Consider the following 25,000-nt stretch of genomic DNA (forward strand, 5'->3'; position numbering starts at 1 on the left):
GAAGTGGCGAAGGTTTAAATTAAGGCTAATCAATCTAAAAGAGAGAATGACTTTTGAAAATATCGGCGAAATTTGTCGTCCGAAGGGTCAATCTTCAAAACGATACCAATCTTGTGAAAATCTGTCTCCTCTGTCTAAAGTTTTAGGCATACATACATACATACATACATACATACATACATTTAAACATAAACAGACAGGTGAGATTTATATTATAGAAGATTATGGACTCTCTCGTCGATTTCGACGTATAAGGTTTCGTCACAACAACCAAGTTGCTCGGAAATCCACACATATGATTTGTTTATAGTGGTGAAGGCTTTGTGTAGAACCAACCACATTTCTTTTGCTGTTACTGCTAACCTTTGTCGGTGCAGACGACTGCCACAAGACAGAGTACACAGTAAATCGCAGGTTTTTACATCAGTTTCCTTCTCCTAGATACATGTCTTAATGAAGACTGGGGGTGCATCTCTCCCAGTGAATTAATGCCCCCCCCCCAGATACCAACCTGGAAGTTTCTGCGACTCAGCGCGATATATAAGGCACCTAGACTTCCTAAATTGTCACCCACCTGGTACTGGCCAGGTTCATCGTTGCTTAACTTTGGTGATCTGGTCGAAACCGGTGTGTCAACGTGATTGTGCTTTTATATATAGTCTGTTTTTTATACAAACATTATTGGTTACATATGTGACCAATAATGTTTGTATACAAAACAGACTATATACCAGCTCTGTCCTGCATTGAGCACTCTTTAATAATCACGTGAGCTTCATTGGATTTACATCTAGGAAACCAATCGGTAAAACCATTATAGGCATATGTATGTGTGTGTGCCTGTCTGTGTAGATATAGATATATAGATATAGATATATATAGTTGCAGATATATATTAAATCAAATTTATTGGCAAAGTAAATCAAAATGACAATTATCAATTGTGCACATCTATATATAATATATGATTTTTTTTTAATTCATACGCTTATATAGATGTGGTCTTTTAAATCCTTGATATATCATATACCTCGTCATTACTTTTGGTAGACGAAGAAGAAACATCGACAAAAATACTGGTATTCTTGTCATCATCATGAGTCGCATCTTCCGCCTGGTGCGGATTGAGAACCCACGTGACTTATTTTTCGCCATTCCTTCCGATCCAGGGCAAGTTGGTTGATGGACGCCCAACTCTCCATCGTCTCCTTGGCTTTACTCTGCCTCTTTTGCCTTGTGCCATACCTTCAAAGCCAGTGATTGATCTATTGACATGGCCAAAAATCTTAACGGTTTAACTTTTGATTTTATCAAATAAATGGGCTAGGGAATTCTTGTAATAAGACAAACATAACTATAGCTTGTAAAACAGGCTTGGTTCAGCGAACCAATGGTCTTGGCACATTAAAAAAGACAATAATAGCTGAATCGCCATCATGCATCATTTTAATGGTCCATTCCGTCATAATCAGATTAGTTTTATTGAAATCGCCCTAGACAGACATGAAGCCACTTGATGTAAGTGTTAAATACATGTGTATATATGTAAATGTATGTATAAAAGACAGCTAGTCGTGTTTTACGTGCGTTCGAGTATATAGTCGTTTCTATTAATCGGTTTTATCAATCTCCTCTATTTCTACGGTATTTAATTACACCAACACGCAGCCGAAGTATTGCTGTGTTTATCAAATAAATGACAAATCCTTTTTGTTTATAAAAACAAATTTTATTTGACAATCAATGTGTGGCGGTCAAAGAGAGAGAGAGTGGTGGAGTGGCGAAGATAGACAGATTCGTAGCGTGCGTCTTTGACCTAGACGACTGTCCTTTTCCTAACCATTTGTTTTTATTACGATTGCATAAGTCTAAATCATAGGTCGGAATCTGGGCCACTTTCTCTCGCTTGCATCCTCCGGGAGTTTTCTCATTCTTGTTTATAGCAGCCTTTGCCGGTTTTATTATTTACCATAAGGAGCCAAAAAGAATACTACTTCAAGGTTTTAAACTTGCCGACGATAAGTGTTAGATATATTCTGATCCAAAAAAAAACAGCAATTTTCCTTCTTTGTCAGAAACATCACCCTGAAATTTGAGGATTAAAGGACAGAATAAGAGAAGCGAGTGTTACGCGGCTGTCGATGTAAACCCAAAATCCACTTTCTGCTTTCATTGAATTATAATGTAGACGCGAGTTTGTAAGAAACCCTTGAGACTCGAACCAGAATGTCCGATCATATTCTTTTCCTTCTTTTCTCTTATATCGTCATAAGTTTCCATCCTTTGTTTTTTGTTTTATTTTTTTGGGGGGGAGGGGCTGAAAAACCGATGAGCTCCTCTTGGTTTGTGAAGCCAGGTTTCTACGGTACGAACTCATGTTGATTTTGCGAGATTTATACTGTGATCTTCATGGCTGACTTAAGAAGAGTCTCAAAGACTTTACAGAAGCACAGAAGTGAATGAAACTGGGTTTTCTCTGTTACCCATCTTGAAGACGAAAAAATAGTCGCTATTCGCTAGTCTTCATGGATGTCACCAGTTTAAAGTTGAGAAGAAGTTGGCGATTGGGAAGTTGAATTCGACGAGCACACAACGTGAGTCTCTTTTTCTTACCTTTTGAAAGCTGGCTGACCAGTCTGGAAGCTGTCTGGTACTGTGTATTGAGAGTCAGTTGTGTCACCTGTCGTATATTGAGAGTAAGCATTGTCTGTTGCCGTGAATTGAGAACCAGCTGTGTCTGTTGCCGTGAATTGAGAACCAGCTGTGTCTGTTGCCGTGAATTGAGAGCCAGCTGTGTCTGTTGCCGTGAATTGAGAACCAGCTGTGTCTGGTGCCGTGAATTGAGAGATAGCCGTGTCTGTTGCCGTGAATTGAGAACCAGCCGTGTCTGTTGCCGTGAATTGAGAGCCAGCTGTGTCTGTTGCCGTGAATTGAGAACCAGCTGTGTCTGTTGCCCTGAATTGAGAGCCAGCTGTGTCTGTTGCCGTGAATTAAGAACCAGCTGTGTCTGTTGCCGTGAATTAAGAACCAGCTGTGTCTGTTGCCGTGAATTGAGAGCCAGCTGTGTCTGTTGCCGTGAATTGAGAACCAACTGTGTCTGTTGCCGTGAATTGAGAACCAGCTGTGTCTGTTGCCGTGAATTGAGAATCAGCTGTGTCTGTTGCCGTGAATTGAGAACCAGCTGTGTCTGGTGCCGTGAATTGAGAACCAGCCGTGTCTGTTGCCGTTAATTGAGAGCCAGCTGTGTCTGTTGCCGTGAATTGAGAGCCAGCTGTGTCTGTTGCCGTGAATTTAGAACCAGCTTTGTCTGGTGCCGTGAATTGAGAACCAGCCGTGTCTGTTGCCGTGAATTGGGAGCCAGCTGTATCTGCTGCCGTGAATTGAGAACCAGCTGTGTCTGTTGCCGTGAAGTGAGAACCAGCTGTCTCTGTTGCCGTGAATTGGGAGCCAGCTGTGTCTGTTGCCGTGAATTGAGAACCAGCCGTGTCTGTTGCCGTGAATTGAGAGCCAGCTGTGTCTGTTGCCGTGAATTTAGAGACAGCTGTGTCTGGTGCCGTGAATTGAGAACCGACTGTGTCTGTTGCCGTGAATTAAGAGACAGCTGTGTCTGTTGCCGTGAATTGAGAACCAGCCGTGTCTGTTGCCGTGAATTGAGAATCAGCTGTGTCTGGTGCCGTGAATTGAGAATCAGCTGTGTCTGTTGCCGTGAATTGGGAGCCAGCTGTGTCTGTTGCCGTGAATTGAGAACCAGCCGTGTCTGTTGCCGTTAATTGAGAACCAGCTGTGTCTGTTGCCTCGAATTGAGAACCAGCTGTGTCTGTTGCCGTGAATTGAGAACCAGCTGTGTCTGTTGCCGTGAATTTAGAGCCAGCTGTGTCTATTACCGTGAATTGAGAACCAGCTGTGTCTGTTGCCGTGAATTGAGAACCAGCTGTGTCCGTTGGCGTGAATTGAGAGACAGCTGTGTCTGTTGCCGTGAATTGAGAACCAGCTGTGTCTGTTGCCGTGAATTGAGGACCAGCTGTTTCTGTTGCCGTGAATTGAGAATCAGCTGTGTCTGCTGCCGTGAATTGAGAGATAGCTGTGTCTGTTGCCGTGAATTGAGAACCAGCTGTGTCTGTTGCCGTGAATTGAGAACCAGCTGTGTCTGGTGCCGTGAATTGAGAACCAGCTGTGTCTGTTGCCGTGAATTGAGAATCAGCTGTGTCTGTTGCCGTGAATTGAGAATCAGCTGTGTCTGCTTCTGTGTATTGAGAGTAAACAATGTCTATTGCCGTGAACTGAGAGCCAGCTGTGTCTTCTGCCGCGGATTAAGAGCTGGTTGACGTGTCGGTCAGTTAGAAAGAACAACAGCGTTACAACCTCACGTTATTGTGTTCTGCAGAGAAAAGAAACTTTGCTCGTGGAAGTTTTGTCTAGTTTTAAGAAAAGTGAGGAGCCAACGATTAATGGAGAAAGTGCTTGGAGTATTTTTTAATATTTTTTAATTCAGACCATCTGAACCAATGTCATTTACCATAATTGATCGAAACGGAATTAAACTGTGCATCGGTTTAAAAAAAAAAAGTCACGGCTTCTTAGTCATCGTCAGTTTTTAGATCTTGGAAAAGATCTCAGCAAATTATACTGTATTGTTGGATAATATTGTTCACATAGAGGGCCCTATAATCTTTTAGTTTAACAATTTAGATATTTCAAACGACTGTTGAATAATGATGGGGAGCAACGCCGAAACAAGGATACATGAGAATGCAATGTTTCTGAATTTCTGAGATGAGGATTGGTTATTCGTATTTTTTGGATTCTTCGGACTACTGTTCTCATATCGAGTATCATTTTCACAACGGTTCGGTCGATGTAACGTGCGACCTTCTTCAGGTTCGGTTGAAAATTTTGTCCAGATTCCCAAATTCGACAGAAGCATTCAAGTTACACCTGAAGAAGATCGGAGGTTGCATCGATCAAAATGTGAAAATGACACTCAAGATGAAAACTGTAGTTTGAAAAATCCAAATAATATGAGAATACAAGTAACAAACATCCGGGCATCGTCAGATGACCCGAGAGAGCAAGTGAATAAAAAAATATCAACCCAAATTTTTACAGAAGAAAATGTCACCATAAACAATGAAGAACAATTGATTCATAGGAACGGGGTTTTAATAAAAAGAAATAGTTCTTGAAAAAAAATCTTGTCGAGTTGCAAGCTGAGAGACGCATTGTACGACTCGATCTATCGTGTGCCGCCTCCCTCATCTCTCTATGCTCCAACCACACGTTGAATTATCGAATTAACACTAACTTGATAAAAAGAATTTGCCATTTATTTGATAAACACAACAATACTTCGAACACGCGTATAAAAATATACACTCGTATGCAACAGTGACTGTTGACTTTAACATGGGCGAAGTTCAATATACACTGCCTTGTTCCTTTAGAACCTCTACACCCCGAACGCTTCCGGGCGATCTCGCACAACACTTTCTTGATTTACTCTTCTGGCGAGCCAAGGTCTATGCGTCTGTTCTTTAGGTTGCTTCATTAGAACTGCCAGATCCGTAAGCTGAATAATGGTATATTTGAAGATGCAGAGATTTTCTACTAAATCCATCATCAGGAGTTTATAACATTGAATATGACTTGGTAGGTGGTAGTCAAGTACATTCTCCGTTGCCAAATTTGGAGTAGTGTCGTAGACAAAAAGTTATGCAGCGGCAAAACCCGCATAGTAATCTTTCTCATTGGAGCCAGAACGCGAAGTTCAGATACCGATCTGGGGGAGTAGGTAAACATAAGATTAAGGCTAGAGAGGTGCTGACCACTTCGAAATCTAGTCGATGTTGAAATGAGTTGGTAGATGAGAGATGTGTCTCCTGCCGTGTATTGAGAGCCAGCTGTATCTGCTACCGCGTATTGAGAGTAATATATACGATGAAGATACGCGCTTTAGTGATCTTTTTCAATGTGTACTAAATAAATATAAAAAATGAAATGAAACTGCGGCACTAACCCTAAAGCTGATTTAAGCAGCTTCCTCCGAAGGAGGAAGTTTCATGGGAGTATGAAATATGTATGAAATCCACAAGCGATCCTCAGTCGGTAGGGGAAATGACGACGTTATTTTTTTTTTTTATTTTTTTTTTTTTGCAACTCTTACAGGGAGGTGTCGACGCTTCCTACATAAGCGCCTAATGTTCCCAAATTGGTCACAACTCAAGTATTCCCAAATCGGTCACCCATCTGGGTGACCAGGCTCAACATTGTTTAACTGTTGTGATTTAACGAGAACCGGTGCGTCAACGTGATTATGCCGTACACTGAATAAATAGTTCATGTGCGCATTGTTACCCAAGCTGTATCGTGTAATGGTGTATACACAGACATAAATCTGCGCAGATGTATTTATTAAATAGTGTTTTCAGCTTGTCATTGACTGTGTGTGGGTGTAGAAGTGTGTGCGGGCTTTTTACACGTTTTAACATTTAACAAAATGTATGTATAAACATATCCTTATCAGCGTGGCGCACAGACAAAGGGGACATACCTTATACAGTCTCAGAGTTTCCTTCGAATGCCGGCAGTTGGTACTTGTGGACGCTGAAATAAAGACTTGCATGGAATATTAACATTAGACAACGTTTTTTTGTTTTTTTAAATTTTAACTGTAACTTTCATTTTCAGACTTCACGGTTCTGTGGGTTTCCTGGAGTGACAACCTCTTCGACAGTTTTTCTCACATATTCGCGGCAGCGTTCTCTAAGGTCACTCGACTCAAAGGTGACGACTTCTGCCAAACGAGTTTCCTCGTTAACTCACTTTCTTCGACTGAGACAATTCCTGTTCAATATAATGCTTATTTCTTTGTTCTTAACGTGGACCTACTCAGACAGTGTAATTACGTGATTCGTTACATTTGCCATTTATTTTTTGTAATTATCCTAAACAATACTTTTTGTCATTTTGTTTATTGTAAATATTTACCTTTATCTGTAAGAGATTTACTTGCATCTATTTACTTTTATTTAGCATAGAAAATAAAACTTTGAAACTTTTTCGGTAACAGAAAAAAAAATTATTTCGATCGGTTTCACGCACAAGTCGCCTACACGTATTTATAACAGGAACTCGATATTCTTTAGATTTTTCGAATTTCAAGCCCTCGTGTCATTTACAAACCGCTGTTGTGTCGTCGTAACTCTTCTTTAAAATCAACAGGTAGGCCGGCTGGCTTCCGAGGGGGGGGGTGCATCGTGTTCTTGTCAAGCATACCTTTCGAATCAGCATCTGTTTTTTTGTTTGTTTGTTTGTTTGTTTGTTTTTTCCTTTTCCTTTTTTTATCTTCTCTTTTTCCTTCAAGTGTCATCCCCCTACCTGGTTCGTCACATTCCGCATCTAGAGCGAGCGATACAGATTTTCGTGACCTTACTTATAAGACCCATCTGCGACGGCTGAACTTTTAAGTTAAGTGAACTATTAAGTTATATTGTAGAAACCAGATCCATGGTAAGTTACGAAACGATAATAACCAATTTAATTAAAAAATACGCTAAACCCATCAAACAAAAGAAAAAAAAATAAACTAATAATATACTATACTAAATTTAAAACTTTTAAACGAATAATTAAAAACAATAACACTATTAACAACGCAATAAACCAAACAAATGCAATATGTGGATTCTCATGTCTATTTGAAGAATGTCTTCAACCCCAATCTAAAGATTCATAGAGTACATGCATCGGCCACACGACGACAACTCTCTCTTTCAGTCAATAGTACAACTCCCACAACAACTCTCTCTTTCAGCCAATAGTACAACTCCCACAACAACTCTCTCTTTCAGTCAATAGTGCAACTCCCACAACAACTCTCTCTTTCAGTCAATAGTACAACTCCCACAACAACTCTCTCTTTCAGTCAATAGTGCAACTCCCACAACAACTCTCTCTTTCAGTCAATAGTACAACTCCCACAACAACTCTCTCTTTCAGTCAATAGTGCAACTCCCACAACAACTCTCTCTTTCAGTCAATAGTGCAACTCTCACAACAACTCTCTCTTTCAGTCAATAGTGCAACTCCCACAACAACTCTCTCTTTCAGTCAATAGTGCAACTCCCACAACAACTCTCTCTTTCAGTCAATAGTACAACTCCCACAACAACTCTCTCTTTCAGTCAATAGTACAACTCCCACAACAACTCTCTCTTTCAGTCAATAGTACAACTCCCACAACAACTCTCTCTTTCAGTCAATAGTTCAACTCCCACAACAACTCTCTCTTTCAGTCAATAGTACAACTCCCACAACAACTCTCTCTTTCAGTCAATAGTACATCTCCCACAACAAAAAATTAAAATCAGCAGAAATATAAAATATACTTACAAGTAATACTAAAATTATATACTGAAAAAAACTGCCCATGAGAGAATCTTGAGAATGGAATAGTTCTTAGTCTTGATATTGAGGCAACCAAGAGACCAAATTGCGATAGACAATAAGCTAGTAATCTAAAAAGCTTGACACTTTATACTCTCTTTCTCTCTCTCTCTCTCTCTCTCTCTCTCTCTCTCTCTCTATCTATCTATCTATCTATCTCTCTCTATCTCTTTCTCTATCTCTCTATCTATCTATCTATCTGTCTATCACACACTCTCTCTCTTTCTCTATCTCTCTTTCTCTCTCTTTCTCTATCTCTTTCTCTCTCTCTCTCTCTCTCTCTCTATCTATCTATCTCTCTATCACACACTCTCTCTCTTTCTCTATCTCTCTTTCTCTCTCTTTCTCTATCTCTCTCTCTCTTTCTCTATCTCTCTCTATCTATCTATCTATCTTTCTCTCTATCACACACTCTCTCTCTTTCTCTATCTCTCTCTCTATCTATCTATCTATCTCTCTATCACACACTCTCTCTCTTTCTCTATCTCTCTTTCTCTATCTCTTTCTCTATCTCTCTTTCTCTCTCTTTCTCTTTCTCTCTCTCTCTATCTATCTATCTATCTCTCTCTCTCTACCAGATACTCTCTCTTTCTCTATCTCTCTTTCTCTATCTCTCTTTCTCTCTCTTTCTCTTTCTTCGGGACAAGATCACAGTGTAGTATCTGTTCTTCAGATGCTGCACTTCAATTTCTTGTTCTCTGTCAGTGGAGGAGAAATCCTTCACGACTGAGACAATTTTTATTTTTGTTCCTTTTCTCCACGTTAAAAAACGACCCTGGTGTCTAACTCTGTCCCGTGGGGAGGCATTGTAAATAGGAACTAACTAGTGCGTAATAAAATGTAACGCGAAATTGTCGTGCGACTCAATAAACCTGTCGTCTTCTTGGCCTGATATTTGTCGAGTTAATTGCCTGCTTCCAATAAGACAATAATGTCTGGTGGCTTTTATTTTCAACAATTTGCTTCTGCCACAAATAGACAACGTGTGCATCGACGATGGTCTTCGGTCAAAGAAGAGAGACACGGAATGATCAGGCGCTCGCATTTCTACGTGAATGATAAAAATACGTAAGGGCATAAACGACTATCTCACAGAGATGAAAGAAAATGGGGGGGGGGGAGAGAATAGGGAGAGTTTGTTCAACTCAATGTGCGCCAAGATAGATAGATAGATTCCAGAAGGTCAGAGAAAGAGAAGGGAAGCGATAAATAAGGAGAGAGACGTTAGATTCAAATACCAAGTGCTGTATGTAGGAGGACATAAACGTTTATCTCACAGAAAGAGAAGGAAAGAGAGGAAGGAGAGAAGAGAGAGAGAGTTTGTTTAACTCAATGTGCGCCAAGATAGATAGATAGATAGATAGATAGATAGATAGATAGATAGATAGACAGATAGATAGATACATAGATAGATAGATACATAGATAGACAGATCCCAGAAGATCAGAGAAAGAGAGGGGAAGAGACAAATAAGAAGACGTTAGATTCAAATACTAGGCGCTGTATGTAGGAGGACATAAATGTTTATCCCACAGAGAGAAAAGGAAAGAAAGGAAGAAGAGAAGGAAGAGGGCGAGATAAAGAAAGTTTGTTCAACTCAACGTGTGCAAAGGGACGGAGCGACACAGTAGTGGCCTGAGGAATCCAAATTAAAGACATCCAGTCATATTCAAAATATCAGCTTTTATGTATGTTTTTTCAGTTCTTCAGTACTAGGACTTATACTTTAGTGATTCTGGTTGACATAATCATACGACATGGCCAGGTTGACACACCAGTTCTCGTTAGATCACAAAAGTTAAATCAAGTATCGTTGAGTCCGACCTGTATCATACAGATACCAGGTGCTGTTTATAGGAGGACCTCGACATCTCACTGCAAGAACTGCAAAAACCTAATGTTGTCACTTCCCTGATGGGGATATACGTTCGACTGGGAACTGTTCAACACGACTAAGATGAGTGTCTCTTTGGTTCGGCAGACAAAGAATTGCCAGTGTAACATAGTGTGAACGGCTATATGCAAATACCGACCCATTAGCAAAATGACACCACGGTAAGGAAAAGGAAGACTGTAAAAAAGGAAGGAGCGCGTTCGAGAAAAAGATCACATCAGAGACGTGGATGACGATCGAGAGTACGTTCGAGAAGACGATCACGTAAGGGACGTCACACCAAAAACAGGAGAATGAAGAAATAAATGTCGTACAACAAGAAAAAATAACAGTTGAAGTTTTTTCTCTTTCCTAATCTTCGTCTCCTTTGCGACTGAGTCTACAACGTGTGGGTCCTGTGTGTAAACGTGTGTACTACGCCAGTGCCCGCACCACCAGATCTCTGCACGCCAATGTTTGAAATCAATGAAAGCAAAATATATATATAAATGTAAACGTATTTTTATTTTCTTGACAAAATATACATTTTAAAAATTAAGTTTTAAAAGTTTCTTTGTTTGTTTTTGTATTAATAATAAACAGGATGTTTTTAAAGAAGATTTTATTTCGATTAAAAAAAAACAAAATGGCGGATACGTACGACACATTAACCTCCCCCTCCTACTACCTTTTTTTTGTAATTCAATTTTTTTCTCACAAATATTTCGGATTATTACCGATTAAGCACCACATTTTCAGATTATATTTTTTTTTAATCAAAGTTCAAGTTTTAGGAGGGAGTTCAATTTTTTTATGTAAACTTAACGTAATCACCTTCGTTATTTAATTTTTGTTGTTGCCATTGGTTTTTACTCGTGGAACTACTATATCGCCTGAGACCCAAATGCTCAGTTGATTATGTTTTTGTATTTTTGTTTTGTTTTTTTTTTTGTATTGTTATATTCAGAGGGATTGCAGTTTATCACTGATGATGATCGTCGCAGTTTATTTAATTTCGTATAAAGAGGAAGCGCCGCAAGTGTCCATAGTCCATGTTTTCCTGCAAGAGAAATGGGTAGAAAAAAAAGGTTAAATTTACTTTACTAAGATGTTTTTACTTAGAAAAAAAAGGTTCATTTAATTTACTAAGATGTGTTGTACTTGAGTTGGATGCAAAAAAAAGGGGGAATGGGGCGTTAAAACCAATAATGGAGAAGTTATCCCAATGAAGATTTATTACAAAAGAAGGGCGGAAGTGATAGGGTTTCCCTGTATAACCACTCTTTAGTGTCGCTTGACAAACAGCTGCCCTAACCCGGGATCGAAACGATAATTTAGAAAACAGTCGACACCCCTAACCAATCGACTAGCATATAACACCTGTTTGGAATAAACACTGCAGACAAGTTTTGACAAGCTTCTAGGCTTGACCTTTACTCCTGATCTTAAATGGAATACGTACATCAAATCCAAGGCCGCTGGAAAAATGGTGAGATCATTCTATCGATCCAGTAGATATCTCACTGCTGATGCAATTCTCTATCTATATAAGAGCCAGATACGTCCAAGGATGGAATACTGTTGCCACATCTGGGCAGGAGCTGCTAGAAAAGTCTTATCCTGCCTTAATAGGGTTCAAAATAGACTTCGTGGCCTGGTGGGAGATGTCCTTTTCTCTTCGCTGCAACCTCTATCTCACAGAAGAGATGTTGCGAGTTTGTCTTTGCTTTATCGTTATTTTCATGGAAAGTGTTCGACTGAGCTTCAATCTATGGTCCCCCCTCGCCAAACTTTCACAAGAAACACTCGTCTAGCTGAAAACATTATCAATAATCCCCCCCCCCCACTCTTTATCTGTGCCTAAACCTAAACATAGATTCCATGATCAAAGCTTCTGCACGCCTGTGGAATTGTCTTCCGTTTGTTGTTTTTTTGTTTGTTTGTTGTTTTTTTTGTTTTTTTTTTATTTTGTTTTGTTTTTTCTTTGTTTTACGGTATTTTTTCGGTTGTTTACTGCCGAATTCATTTATTTTGGAAATAGTATTCATGTTGTATCCAGTTATTTTGTAGAAGGTTTTTATTCTTCAAGTTCTTTGTATCTTCAATCGCTAGTTTGCAGTGTTTGGTTTGGTTGTTTTATGGTGGATTTTATCGTTTTTGTTCCCTGGCCTGCAGAACTTGAATGAGTTTTGCAATGGGAGAGAGAAAAGGGTTACAGTATTAATGTTGGGAGAGGGAAAAGGGTTACAGAATTAATGTTTGGTACATTTTAAGTTAGGAAACTAGTCAGGAAGTACTGGGAGATAGAACGAGAAAAGGGAAATGGCAAGACGGAAAAGGGGGGGGGGAAGGTGGGTTGTTGTTTTTGGTTTTGGTTTTGCAGAACATAATCAAGTTTTCCAAAAAGGAAATAGAAAAATAAAAAGCATCAATGTTAGGTGCATTTCATCTCAGGAAGCCAATATCTTCAGACAGGCGTTTTTTTTTTGTTTTTGTTTTTTAATTTCTTTGTGTTGCATATTTGTCTTTATAATATGGGGGTGTAAATCGTGTATATATATATATATATATATATATATATATATATATATATATATATATATATATATATATATATATGAAATATTATGCAGTGTCTTTACATGTATGCATAACAAAACACGTTCGGGTGTATATAACGTTTCGTTTGTATCTGTGTGTGTGTGTGTGTGTGTGTGTGTGTGTGTGTGTGTGTGTGTGTGTGTGTGTGTGTGTGTGTCTCGGTGTTTTACATATACAAAAATACGTCGTGTAATTTCTTCTTCTTCTCCTTCTTCTTCTTCTTCTTTTTCCTCTTCTTCTTTTAACAACGCCGGATAAAGTTGATGATTTCATAATCTTTTATTCTTCAATTATTCTGTCTGGATTGCAATTTTACCGTTGTCTAACCCTTGACGCTCCACCCTCACAACTTGTATCGAGTGGATTGCCTATCCAGTCAAAAGCCAACACTCGACGGTCGTTTTCAACTAACTAAACCCCACATCTATATCTTAAACTATCTTTTTAATTTATTACATCATCATCCAATGGTTGTCACATAATCCGTTTGTTATTATACCCACACTGGCCTCTTGGTTCCAAATTCCTCTTCCAAATAAAATCATAATTTTCAGAAAAATTCCATTCTATCAAGTTAACATTCCTCGTTTGCATTCCCGATACAAATTTTCTAAACATTCTATTTTCCCAACATCAATAACGATCATAATAATAATCGTTTTGGTCACTTGACATCCTGTAGGCAAGTATTATTTTTCCTGTAGACAAGTATTATTTGTTCATATTATATTCGTATTATATAAACGAAGCTGATTATTCACAGAGAATGTGCGTAAAAATGAGATTCAGATAGGTCTCAAATATAGGAATTGGGACCGCTTTAAGCAACCTCCGTTTGAACTATGTGACGTCAGAGAACCTTTAGTTAACGAAATATTTTCCAAGTATATCTATTCACAATGTGCATACATTCAACTTCCGCTAACAACAATATCTTCGTTTCTGAATTTTTGTGATGAGGATTGATTATCCGTATTATTTGGATTCATCGGACCACTATTCTTATCTTCAGTGTGATTTTCACAACGTTTCGGTTGATGTAACCTCCGACCTTCTTCAAGCGTATCTTGTCGAACTCGGGAATGTTTCTGTCGAACTCCAACGAATTTGGACAGAATCTCGAGCAGAACCCTTATTTACTTCACGGGTATATGTTTTGGTCGCCCACGTTGAGGATTAAACCTTCAACCTTCCACAAGAACTCACGGCGCAGTGGTTAGAGTACTAACTATATATATATATATATATATATATATATATATATATATATATATATATATATATATATATAGTTATAAATTGTGATATTTACTAGAAATAAAATAGGTTTAAGGGTCCTAAAATTCATACCAGAATTGTCCGTAAGGCCACGTGGCGCAGTGGTTAGAGTACTTGGAAAAATCAATTGTAAAAAGTCATATTCTCCTAAAGGTTGAATGTTCAATCCTCAGTGGGGGCGACCAAAAAATACAATTGCGAATTACTTAGGACCTCTATCCAGCCATGGCTGACGGAACAAGAGCATGCTACCCTCGTGAAGTAAATAAAACGTTCCGCTCGAAATTCCGTCCAAATTCCTGAGTTCGACAAAAACATTCTCGAGTTCGACAAAATACACCTGAAAAAGGTCGGAGGTTACATCGACCGAAACGTTGTGAAAATCACACTCAAGGTGAGAACTATAGTCCGATGAATCCAAATAATACAAATAACGACATCCTCAATAATCAAGTGATTCAGGTTAGGCGATTCATATATTGTATATTGTGGAACTGTTACATTATTGGCTCGTAGAAAATACCGGGAAGCCAGCTCATGGCCGATTATCAGGGTATTTTTGCATTAAAACAATTCTATCTTATATTTGGGAAAAGGGAATTGGATAAGTAAAAATAAACACCATGATAACTACGTGGCAGAGATCAGACGATGGTCGTGTGTCGATAAGTGTTTACGACGTCATAAAGAGGGGAAGATGGGTTTTTCTTTTTTAGAGACACGTAGAAATTACTCAGAGTTGGCTGTCAGTGTTGACAGGCGCAGTTGGCACTCAGAGGGAAAGAGACGGTCCATTGACCGTAATGGCTCCGAGCAGAGGAGACTGTCGGACAAATGTCGATAGTAAAGATGTCAAAATCTAAGACCAGCGTACAGCTTTCTAATGTGAAAACATCGGTAAATAAAGTTGCTGTAAATACAACCAAAACTTCGGGTTGTACGAATTTTCATTTGCAGTTTTTCCAAGGATTCATCAAAGATCAACGCGGATGGATAAGGTATGTCCCCCTATTGGCTGATGTCAACCCTCCCAAAATAGAACTGTATCCGTCCCCTATTATTGTAAAGACCGTGAATCATAAATGTTATATATATATATATATATATATATATATATATATATATATATATATAATTATTATAGTAAAAAAATAATTATGACAGCCCTTTAATAAATTCGTTTCTTATCGTTGAGCACTTTCAGTTGAATTAAAGTCAGTCAATTACGCTCTTATGCATAGATCATCGTATAACGATTAGATCACTGTCTTGCTGACGTAAATAAACATTTAAAATTAAGATATTTAAATTCAACGTTATTTCACGCGGTCAATGGTAGCCGAATGGATTAGGTCTTCGCTAATCGAGCCAGAGATGCGGGGTTCGAATCGTTCGACTGGTATTATTCGTGACACCCTGCACTGAAGATTCCCGAAAGGAGGAAACACTAGTGTCTGTAGGTATTTAATTATTATAGTTTAAAAATAATTATATATATATATATATATATATATATATATATATATATATATATATATATATATACTAGCATGGGTACCCAGCATTGCCCGGGTTGACGTGAAGTTCCGTTTGACTACACCTAAGGATATTAATCATTTTCATCATAGGCAACAATTTCAAAAATAAAAGAACGGATAAACATATGTAAATGTATATATATATATATATATATATATATATATATATATATATATATATATATATATATTTAGGTATGTAATTATTATAGTAAAAAAATAATTATGACAGACCCTTTAAGAAATTGAGCACTTTCAGTTGAATTAAAGTCGGTCAATTTAGCTCTTATGCATAGATCATCGTATAACGATTAGATCACTGTCTGATTGACGTAAATGAACATTTAAAATTAAAATGTTTGAATTCAACGTTATTCCACGCGGTTAATGGTAGCCGAATTGATACGGTCTTCGCTAATCGAGCCAGAGATGTCTCGTGTTGCGGGGTTCAAATCGTTCGACTGGTATTAATCGTGACACCCTGCCCTGAAGATTCCCGAAAGGATGAAACACTAGTGTCTGCAGGTATTTAATTATTATAGTAAAAAAATAAGTATATATATATATATATATATATATATATATATATATATATATATATATGTGTGTTTATACGGGTTGGATTGGCGATTCATATTTTGTATATAAGGGAGAAGTGAACGTTCAAATGGTCTCTGTTCTCGACTAAACTGTAAAAGGGGTTCTTTTACAGTTGTTAATTAAAACATTGACATTAAAAGATCGCAAAGGTATAAGGCCTGTTTTTAATGTGTATAAATTCTAGCCCCCTAAAAAGGGACTATCTGTATTGCGACAAAGAATCAAATTTGCCTGAGTTTCAAAAGAGTTCTCCTTTATTGACCAAGGAGATAAAAGATTAAGCGGAGTATCAGAACAGATACTACACTTTATTTATTGCACAAGTATATGCGGCAACTTCCTCCAAAGTGTAACCTTTTTTTTTTTTCTTTTAAATCTTGAATTGAATAAACAGGTTAAACTTTAGGGGATATTGCCGTAATTTAATTCAAGATTTAACAAATCAAGCTTACCTGAATTCATCACCAGTTACTCTTCTCTATATACGATGGTTCCATGTAACTTGCTGGTCTGCTGTACTGACCATCTATAAAAAAAATACATATATATTGAGAAATATATATACATATATAGTCAACGCTTCTAACACGGGTAAAAAAAAAGACTACTCTGATTTTCAAACTGCGCAACCAGGCGAATACATCACGTGGGCTCTTTGTTCAACTTTCTTCAACTTAACATCATGGTGGGAGAATAGAAAAAAAAACATATAAAGGACTGACGAGGGAGTTTTATCTTAAATATAAACATTTGTTTATTTTAATAATTTCGCGTTTTAGTACTTTGGCTTCAAACGTATTCCATACGTATTTTATTTTAAAATTCAAATTTCAGTCAACGCTTCTAACACGGATAAAAAAAAAACTATCATGATTTATTTTTTTATATATATATATATATATATATATATATATATATATATATATATATATATATTTCAAATCAGGCAGTAGATAAAAAATTATGTAAACTTTAATCTAACATAAATATTAATATTTATATATCAATCCCAACCAAATAAAAAAGTTCAATGTGCCGACGACGACGACGACGACGACGACGACGACGACAACAACAAAAAAAAATGAAAAATAAAAATAAATAAAAATAAAAAAATAATAATAATTGTATGCGGGGTAAAAAAATTCATAATTGCAATCATGACAGGAAGATCCGAAGCCACTCGAGAATAAGCGTTAATAAGTATACGCTTATCACTAAGACAACAGCGTATTAATGGTGGAAATGGGTAGAAATGGATTATTTAGAGTGGCGACACAACAAGAACTTGTTTACATTAGACTTGAAGATCACCATATCAGCTGGAAAGAAGCCAGAGGAACACAGTTCTACAGGCGAGCCTTTCTAGGAAAAAAGCTCTGTTCATTGAATTTGCGTTTATATTTATACACAGGTAGACAGTGGATGGTATTGCTGATAATAGTTGTAGCTAGGCGAGTGTTTGTGATAGCTTGACATGGGGGGCAATAGATTGAAGCTCAGACGAACACTTGCCGTGTAAATGACGATAGAGCACAGACAGGCTCGCAACGTCTTCTCTGTATATTTAAGTGGGGGTTAAACAAATTAACCAAGCCGATTCATTGTCACCATTACTTCTCCTGATGCTATTATTTTCATTGACCAATGGCCGAGCTCCTCTCAACCAAAGACCTGACTGCTCCTTTGTCTGACAACATTTTTACGTCAATTTTTGGCGCACCCTATTTGTAAGTAATTCAAATTAATAGATGATCTCATTTTAACACCTGATGAATAGATAATTTACTTTTTTATATTTACTTTATTAGTTTTGTTTAGATTTTTATCGATTGATTTATTATATCTTAATTCTTTTTTTTTTTTTATCTATAGTTATCCTAATTCTCTGCTTACAGTTCGTTGCTATTTCGCTACTATCATTAAGTAATTTCGGAAGATCTCCAAAATGTTTAGCTATAATTAAACAAGAAATCGATGTCGGCATATAAATATGCGTATATTATATTATAGATGTGCACAAAGAAACAAGGACAGCATTAGCAGGAGTTAATGACCGAGAAGAAACAAGAAGGAAGGCGGGATGAAAGTAAATGAGAACCCATACAAGATGAACGTATTGAGATGTGGATGGATAGAGAAAACACATTAAATCGATAAATCGATAAATCCTTCAAAACCTTAATCGGAAAAGAAAAGATTGCAAGGTCGACTAAAAAACAAATACACCAAAATTGGTTAAATAACTGACCAGAAACCGTTCGTCCATTCGTTGGTTCGGCTGTCCGCACTTTTCTCAATAATTACGCCTTGCATTTTTTTTTTTGAAATTTTGCACAAACATTAAACATAATAAAAGTAAAAAAAGTAAAAGAACGGATTTTCCGGGAAAACTCCAGTTGCTCCCCCATGGGTGTCTTTCGGGTTAAAATGGCTAAAATTGACACTTTTGTGCTTATTAAAAAAACATTGATGACTTGGATTTTTATAAAACTTTCTGAAAAGTTGTAACTAACTGATTTCTATATGATTTTGTTTGTCTATACTTTGCGATAACTCTTGGGTGTGCCCCAGGGGCTCTTTTAGGGCTAATAAAAGCACTCCATTTTTGGGACTATTTTACCATATTTGTCAAAAATTTATCAGTGTATGTCTATCTATTAGAAATTTTGAACTTAAATTTAAATATGTTAAGACCTTGGGAATTTTGGGGGTTAAATGGAGGGTGCAAATCATGGACTTAGTCATTTTTTTTTTTTTTTGCAAATTATATATGATAAGGTCTAAAACTGCACCGTTTTTTTCTTTTTCACTAAGATTTGACGTCCTCTTGGGACTTTGGGGGCTTAATGGGGGGGTGCAAATGCAGAAATTGGTCATTTTTTATGCCTCATTCACTATGCATTCACGAGTGACCATGCATGCTTCACTTGTTTTAATGGAAATCGCTCCATGCAATGCAAGAAGCCACTTGATGCAAACAGCTAACAAAACTGAAAATAAATATCACAAAGACAAGAGATTCCTACTGGCCTTAGTCTTAAAAAGTACCCAGGCAGGAGAAAAAGAGTCGACTGAAAGAATTCCACAAGTCTGCAGTTCTTGAAAAAAAAAAGATACTGGAAAAGGATATAAAGTTGAAGAATCAGCAGGAGCAAGATACCGTTTTCTGATGTTGTCCAATAGAAATAAAAAATTTCGTTTTGATTAATCATTCAAGAAGTAGCAGAAAAAGCAGTTTCTTATGTCGCCTAATAGAAATGAAAGGTTGAAAAAACATTTGATCATTGGAAAAATCAAAAATTAAATCTCAATACATTTGAAGGATTCTCGAATTGCAAAAACTTAGACACCAGGGTCGGAAAGTAAAGTGCCCGCATGGATGGAGAACCCTGACTTGCAATAAGTGCCTGAACAGGCCCGTTGGCATTCTCCGGTAAGGGCGCCTCAGCTGATTAGCAATTAACTAACCCCTTCTCAAAGAGAGAAGGCAAAGCTTGGGAAGGTGAACCTCCTAGAAGTGCACAGAACTTTACACCCACCGCAAAATCAAGAGAGACAGGACCATTCAGGAATGGTCTAATCCTTGTTGATTTTGGGGGCCAAAGATAAAAATCCGTCTGAATCCTTATCTGTTCCACCCACCCGTCATTACCCTACCCAGTTTCGTAAGCAAAAAGATATGTCTTACCTGGGTGTGTCATGTCGACTCGCTCCATACTCTCAGTCCTGTTTACGCTGATCAGGAGTATGACCTTCCTCAATGGGATGAGTATCAGCAGCGCTGTGGCGTTTATGAGGTTGCCAATGGCCACAGCTGGATCACGAAATACTGGGTTGGCCACCGTCGACACGATCATCCAAACCAGGAAGCAGCCGCATGTGCAGAGACAGGCGATGACAATCCATCGGCACTCAAAGCAGTTCTTCTGATTATCCCAGGCAAGCGCACCGAAGAGGATGGTGATCAGATCCAAAATAATGATGAAGATGAACGAGAGGGCGAGTCCTGTGTCATAGGAGCCGACCGGCGTACACCATGAGTAGTCATGCAGCGGGGTCATCGCTGGATTAGGGTTGAGGTCAACTGAACCAGGCCGTACTGCCAATAACCATTCGACTGGAATTATAACCTGCATTGAAAAAGATTAAAATATATTTGAATAAAAAGATGTTATGAGGGATGTTCCAAGTGTAATGCCTCCTATTTTTTGCCCGAATCGATTAGAGAAGATTGCAAATTGCATTGCTATGATGACTAAACTTATGCATTCATGATCTGTAAGTTCTCTCTCTCTCTCTCTCTCTCTCTCTCTCTCTCTCTCTCTCTCTCTCTCTCTCTCTCTCTCTCTCTCTCTCTCTGTTGAAGATATTGACAGTGCGGACTAGAGTTTTATGTATGTAATTTCGATAAAAGTACCCATACGAAAATGGTCACTGACATTTTCTTCGGGCCACCTATATGTCCAGTATATTTAAAGCTTTCTTTCATTCGATCTATCAGTAAAGGTTTCTCTGATAGGATCAGATCTGCGGTTTCCGGCTGTTACTATGCAGTGCAACCCCGTGTGGTATTTGATACCAAGAAGGCTTTCCCGGCTTTTCAGAAAGATCTTCTACCCACAGTGGACTATGTGGGTCGAACTGTTCAGCGCCTTGGGGTCAAACTGGCTCAGCATATACCTGCACGATTTTGGAAGTCGTGCATGCCCAATAAGAACGTATCGACGAGCACATCCGGGCGTTTAAGTAATACGCCCGAATGTTTACTTAGCACATCCGGGCACTCACTGATTCATGAGTCGGCGATCGGGCAACATTTGCTCGACAATAAATTGTGCGAAGATGCCTATTCGAATGGTCTTTTTGGTATCGTGCACAAGGCTCGCTCTAAACATTTACTGAATATTTTTTAGGCTTTGTGTATTAAGATGTGTAAGCCTTTGCTCTGTAGGCAGAAAGAGCTCTCAACACAATTTGCAATTGTTTAAGGAGCTCTCATATATATATATATATATATATATATATATATATATATATATATATATACAAAACAAGACTCAAGTTTAGTAGTTGCCAGAGTGCTTGCCTTGCATGCAATAGGCTCGGGTTTAAAATCCCGGGTTCGGATATGTCTAACTGATGAACCCAAATGAGGGCTAAACTCGAGTCTTGGGCTTCCGGTTCGTTGGCTTTCATGGGTCTTGTAGGCTGCGACGTTGTTAGCGGTGGAAATAATTATATATATATATATATATATATATATATATATATGTATGTATATATATATATATATATATATATATATTAGTGGCCTGGCAAGGTCACAGGGAGGAAAACCGAAGCAGCTAAACTGAAGCTGGTCTGCATGACTTTATATTTACACATGTAGGCAAATTTGGGTATGATTTATTGGTTTGAAAATACAGATTCTTTTTAACCAATTGTTATAAAATTTTAACCATATAATATATATCATACACACACGCACTCATTGACGTACTTTCTCGCTCTCTCTCTCTCTCTCTCTCTATATATATATATATATATATATATATATATATATATATAATAAAATTATTTCTTAAATATTGTTATAATTTATAATATTATTCTTTTAGTCTGTCTGTCTGTTTATATCAAAAGATATATATATATTTATCTATCTCTATCTATCTGTCTATCTATCTATTTACCTATCAATCTCATACACACACACGCACTCATACTTAACACGTGATCATCGCCGACCAATCATATGATTTGAAGGACATCATTAAAAAATTTAAGCTCCTCCTCTTCCGTAAAAAGAAAAAACTTGATGGTCATATTACCTGCATTAAGATGATGCCGATTGCCATGAGAACAAGCGACAGACTACTTGTAAGTCGCTTGTATTTCTTATTGTCATAAATTGCATCGCTGGAACGCCAGTTATCCACAGCCTTCACTAAAAGACATGCAAAGCAAATGGCATAGACCACGCCCATACAGAACCTGAAAACAAATAAAAAAACGTATTGTCAAAATGCAAAGTGTTATAAAATCAATATAACTTATAATTTATCGAATCAACAATATTATCGCCTAATAAAGCATATTTTCACAAAAAATATAAAATTATTTCTTAAATATTGTTATAATTTATAATATTATTCTTTTAGTCTGTCTGTCTGTTTCTATCAATTATTCCTGTTAAAACATATTTCATCCATTTTTTTTAATATATTTATTTTAAAAAAATATAAAATTACTTCTTAAGTATTGTTATAATTTATAATATTATTATTTTAGTCTGTCTGTTTGTTTCTATCAATTATTCCTGCTAAAACATATTTCATTTATTTTTTTAATATATTTATAAAAAAAAATATAAACTCATTTCTTAAGTATTGTTATAATTTATAATATTATTATTTTAGTCTGTCTGTCTGTTTCTATCAATTATTCCTGTGAAAACATATTTCATCTATTTTTTTAAATATATTTATTTTAAAAAATATATAAAATTACTTCTTAAGTATTGTTATAATTTATAATATTATTTTTTTAGTCTGTCTGTCTGTTTCTATCAATTATTCCTGTTAAAACATATTTCATCTATTTTTTTAATATATTTATTTTTAAAAAATATAAAATTATTTCTTAAGTATTGCTATAATTTATAATATTATTTTTTTAGTCTGTCTGTCTTTTTCTATCCATTATTCCTGTTAAAACATATTTCATTTATTTTTTTAACAATAAATAATAACAAAAATATCTATAAATAAGTATACTTCAATAAAAAAAAATCTGTTTAAAGCTGGTGTTTTCATTTTATGATATACTTAAATTTGGAATAGCATTTTAGTCGGTCTATCATGCTTAAGTTTTAAAATATTATTTCCATTAGTCTGTAATTCTCATGTTTGAAATAATATTTCTCTTGCTATCTCATTTGTAAGTTTTAAATAATATTTTCGTGGGTATGTCATGCTTAAGTTTGAAATAATGTGTTGGTTGAACTGTGAGGCTTAAATTCGAAATTGCATTTCTGTTTGCTAGTCATGCGTGTTTAAAATAGCATTTTCGTTAGTCTGTCATGCTTAAATTGTTTTAAGTATTTTTTCCATTATTCTGTAATTTTCATGTTTGAAATAATATTTTCGTTGGCTTTTCATGCTTAAGTTTAAAACATATTATTTTCATTAGTCTGTAATTCTCATATTTGAAATAATATTTTTATTGGTTTGTCATTCTTTAGTTTAAAAAATATTATTTTCATTAGTAAATAATTTTTATGTTTGAAATAATATTTTCTTGGTTTGTCATGTTTAAGTTTGAAAAATATTATTTTTATTAGTCTGTAATGTTCATGTTTGAATATTATGTTGAATGGTCTGTCATGTTTAAATTTAAAACATATTATTTTTGATTAGTCAGTAATTTTCATGTTTTAAGTAGAATTTGAAATTGGATTTTTGTTGGTCTGTCATGCTTAAGTTTGAAATAACAATTTCATTTTACGTCATGCTTAAGTTTGAAATTCGATTTCGTCGATCTGTCATCCATACGTTTGAAATATTATTTTCGTTTACCTTTGATACTTAAGTTTGAAATAGAATTTTTGTCGGTCTCTCATGTTTTCGCTTAAAAGTGAATTTTCATTGGTCTGTCACGCTTATGTTCGAAATGGCATTTTCATTTTACGTCACGCTTAAAGTTGAAATGGAATTGTCGAGTGTGTCCGTCATGCTTTAGTTTGAAATATTATTTTCGTTGACATGTCATGCATAATTTTGTAATAGAATGTCTATTTTAAAGTGTTAATTACTTAAAAAAATATAACATCGAGAACTAATGTGAATTCAAATGAAGAGGTTGTATGTATGCGATCGTTGTGAATTTAAATGAAAGCTTGTATGTATGCAAGTGTTGTGAATTTAAATGAAAGCTTGTATGTATGCAAGTGTTGTGAATTTAAATGAAAGCTTGTATGTATGCGAGTGTTGTGAATTCAAATGAAAGCTTGTATGTATGCAAGTGTTGTGAATTCAAATGAAAGCTTGTATGTATGCGAGTGTTGTGAATTCAAATGAAAGCTTGTATGTATGCGAGTGTTGTGAATTCAAATGAAAGCTTGTATGTATGCGAGTGTTGTGAATTCAAATGAAAGCTTGTATGTATGCAAGTGTTGTGAATTCAAATGAAAGCTTGTATGTATGCGAGTGTTGTGAATTCAAATGAAAGCTTGTATGTATGCGAGTGCTGTGAATTCAAATGAAAGCTTGTATGTATGCGAGTGTTGTGAATTCAAATGAAAGCTTGTATGTATGCAAGTGTTGTGAATTCAAATGAAAGCTTGTATGTATGATAGTGTTGTGAATTCAAATGAAAGCTTGTATGTATGCGAGTGTTGTGAATTCAAATGAAAGCTTGTATGTATGCGAGTGTTGTGAATTCAAATGAAAGCTTGTATGTATGCGAGTGTTGTGAATTCAAATGAAAGCTTGTATGTATGCGAGTGTTGTGAATTCAAATGAAAGCTTGTATGTATGCGAGTGTTGTGAATTCAAATGAAAGCTTGTATGTATGCCAGTGTTGTGAATTCAAATGAAAGCTTGTATGTATGCGAGTGTTGTGAATTCAAATGAAAGCTTGTATGTATGCAAGTGTTGTGAATTCA

At 36.4% G+C, this 25,000-nt stretch overlaps 1 protein-coding gene across 1 annotated transcript in view; it reads right to left on the reverse strand.

The window, feature by feature from the left end:
- LOC145269174 (uncharacterized) overlaps positions 1-25,000 on the reverse strand; it is a 273,418-nt gene that overhangs the window by 144,466 nt on the left and 103,952 nt on the right. Inside the window, exons 16-20 of the mRNA XM_080124782.1 lie at positions 22,167-22,329; positions 20,024-20,465; positions 3,629-4,243; positions 3,029-3,577; positions 2,614-2,947 (exon numbers count right to left, since the gene is read on the reverse strand). Of these exons, the coding sequence (XP_079980908.1) occupies positions 2,614-2,947; positions 3,029-3,577; positions 3,629-4,243; positions 20,024-20,465; positions 22,167-22,329 (2,103 nt within the window). The remainder of the gene's footprint in view (positions 1-2,613; positions 2,948-3,028; positions 3,578-3,628; positions 4,244-20,023; positions 20,466-22,166; positions 22,330-25,000) is intronic.

The sequence above is a fragment of the Euprymna scolopes genome, chromosome 45 (assembly GCF_053919585.1).
Source record: "Euprymna scolopes isolate OS-2025 chromosome 45, ASM5391958v1, whole genome shotgun sequence".
Classification (NCBI taxonomy): Eukaryota; Metazoa; Mollusca; class Cephalopoda; order Sepiida; family Sepiolidae; genus Euprymna; species Euprymna scolopes.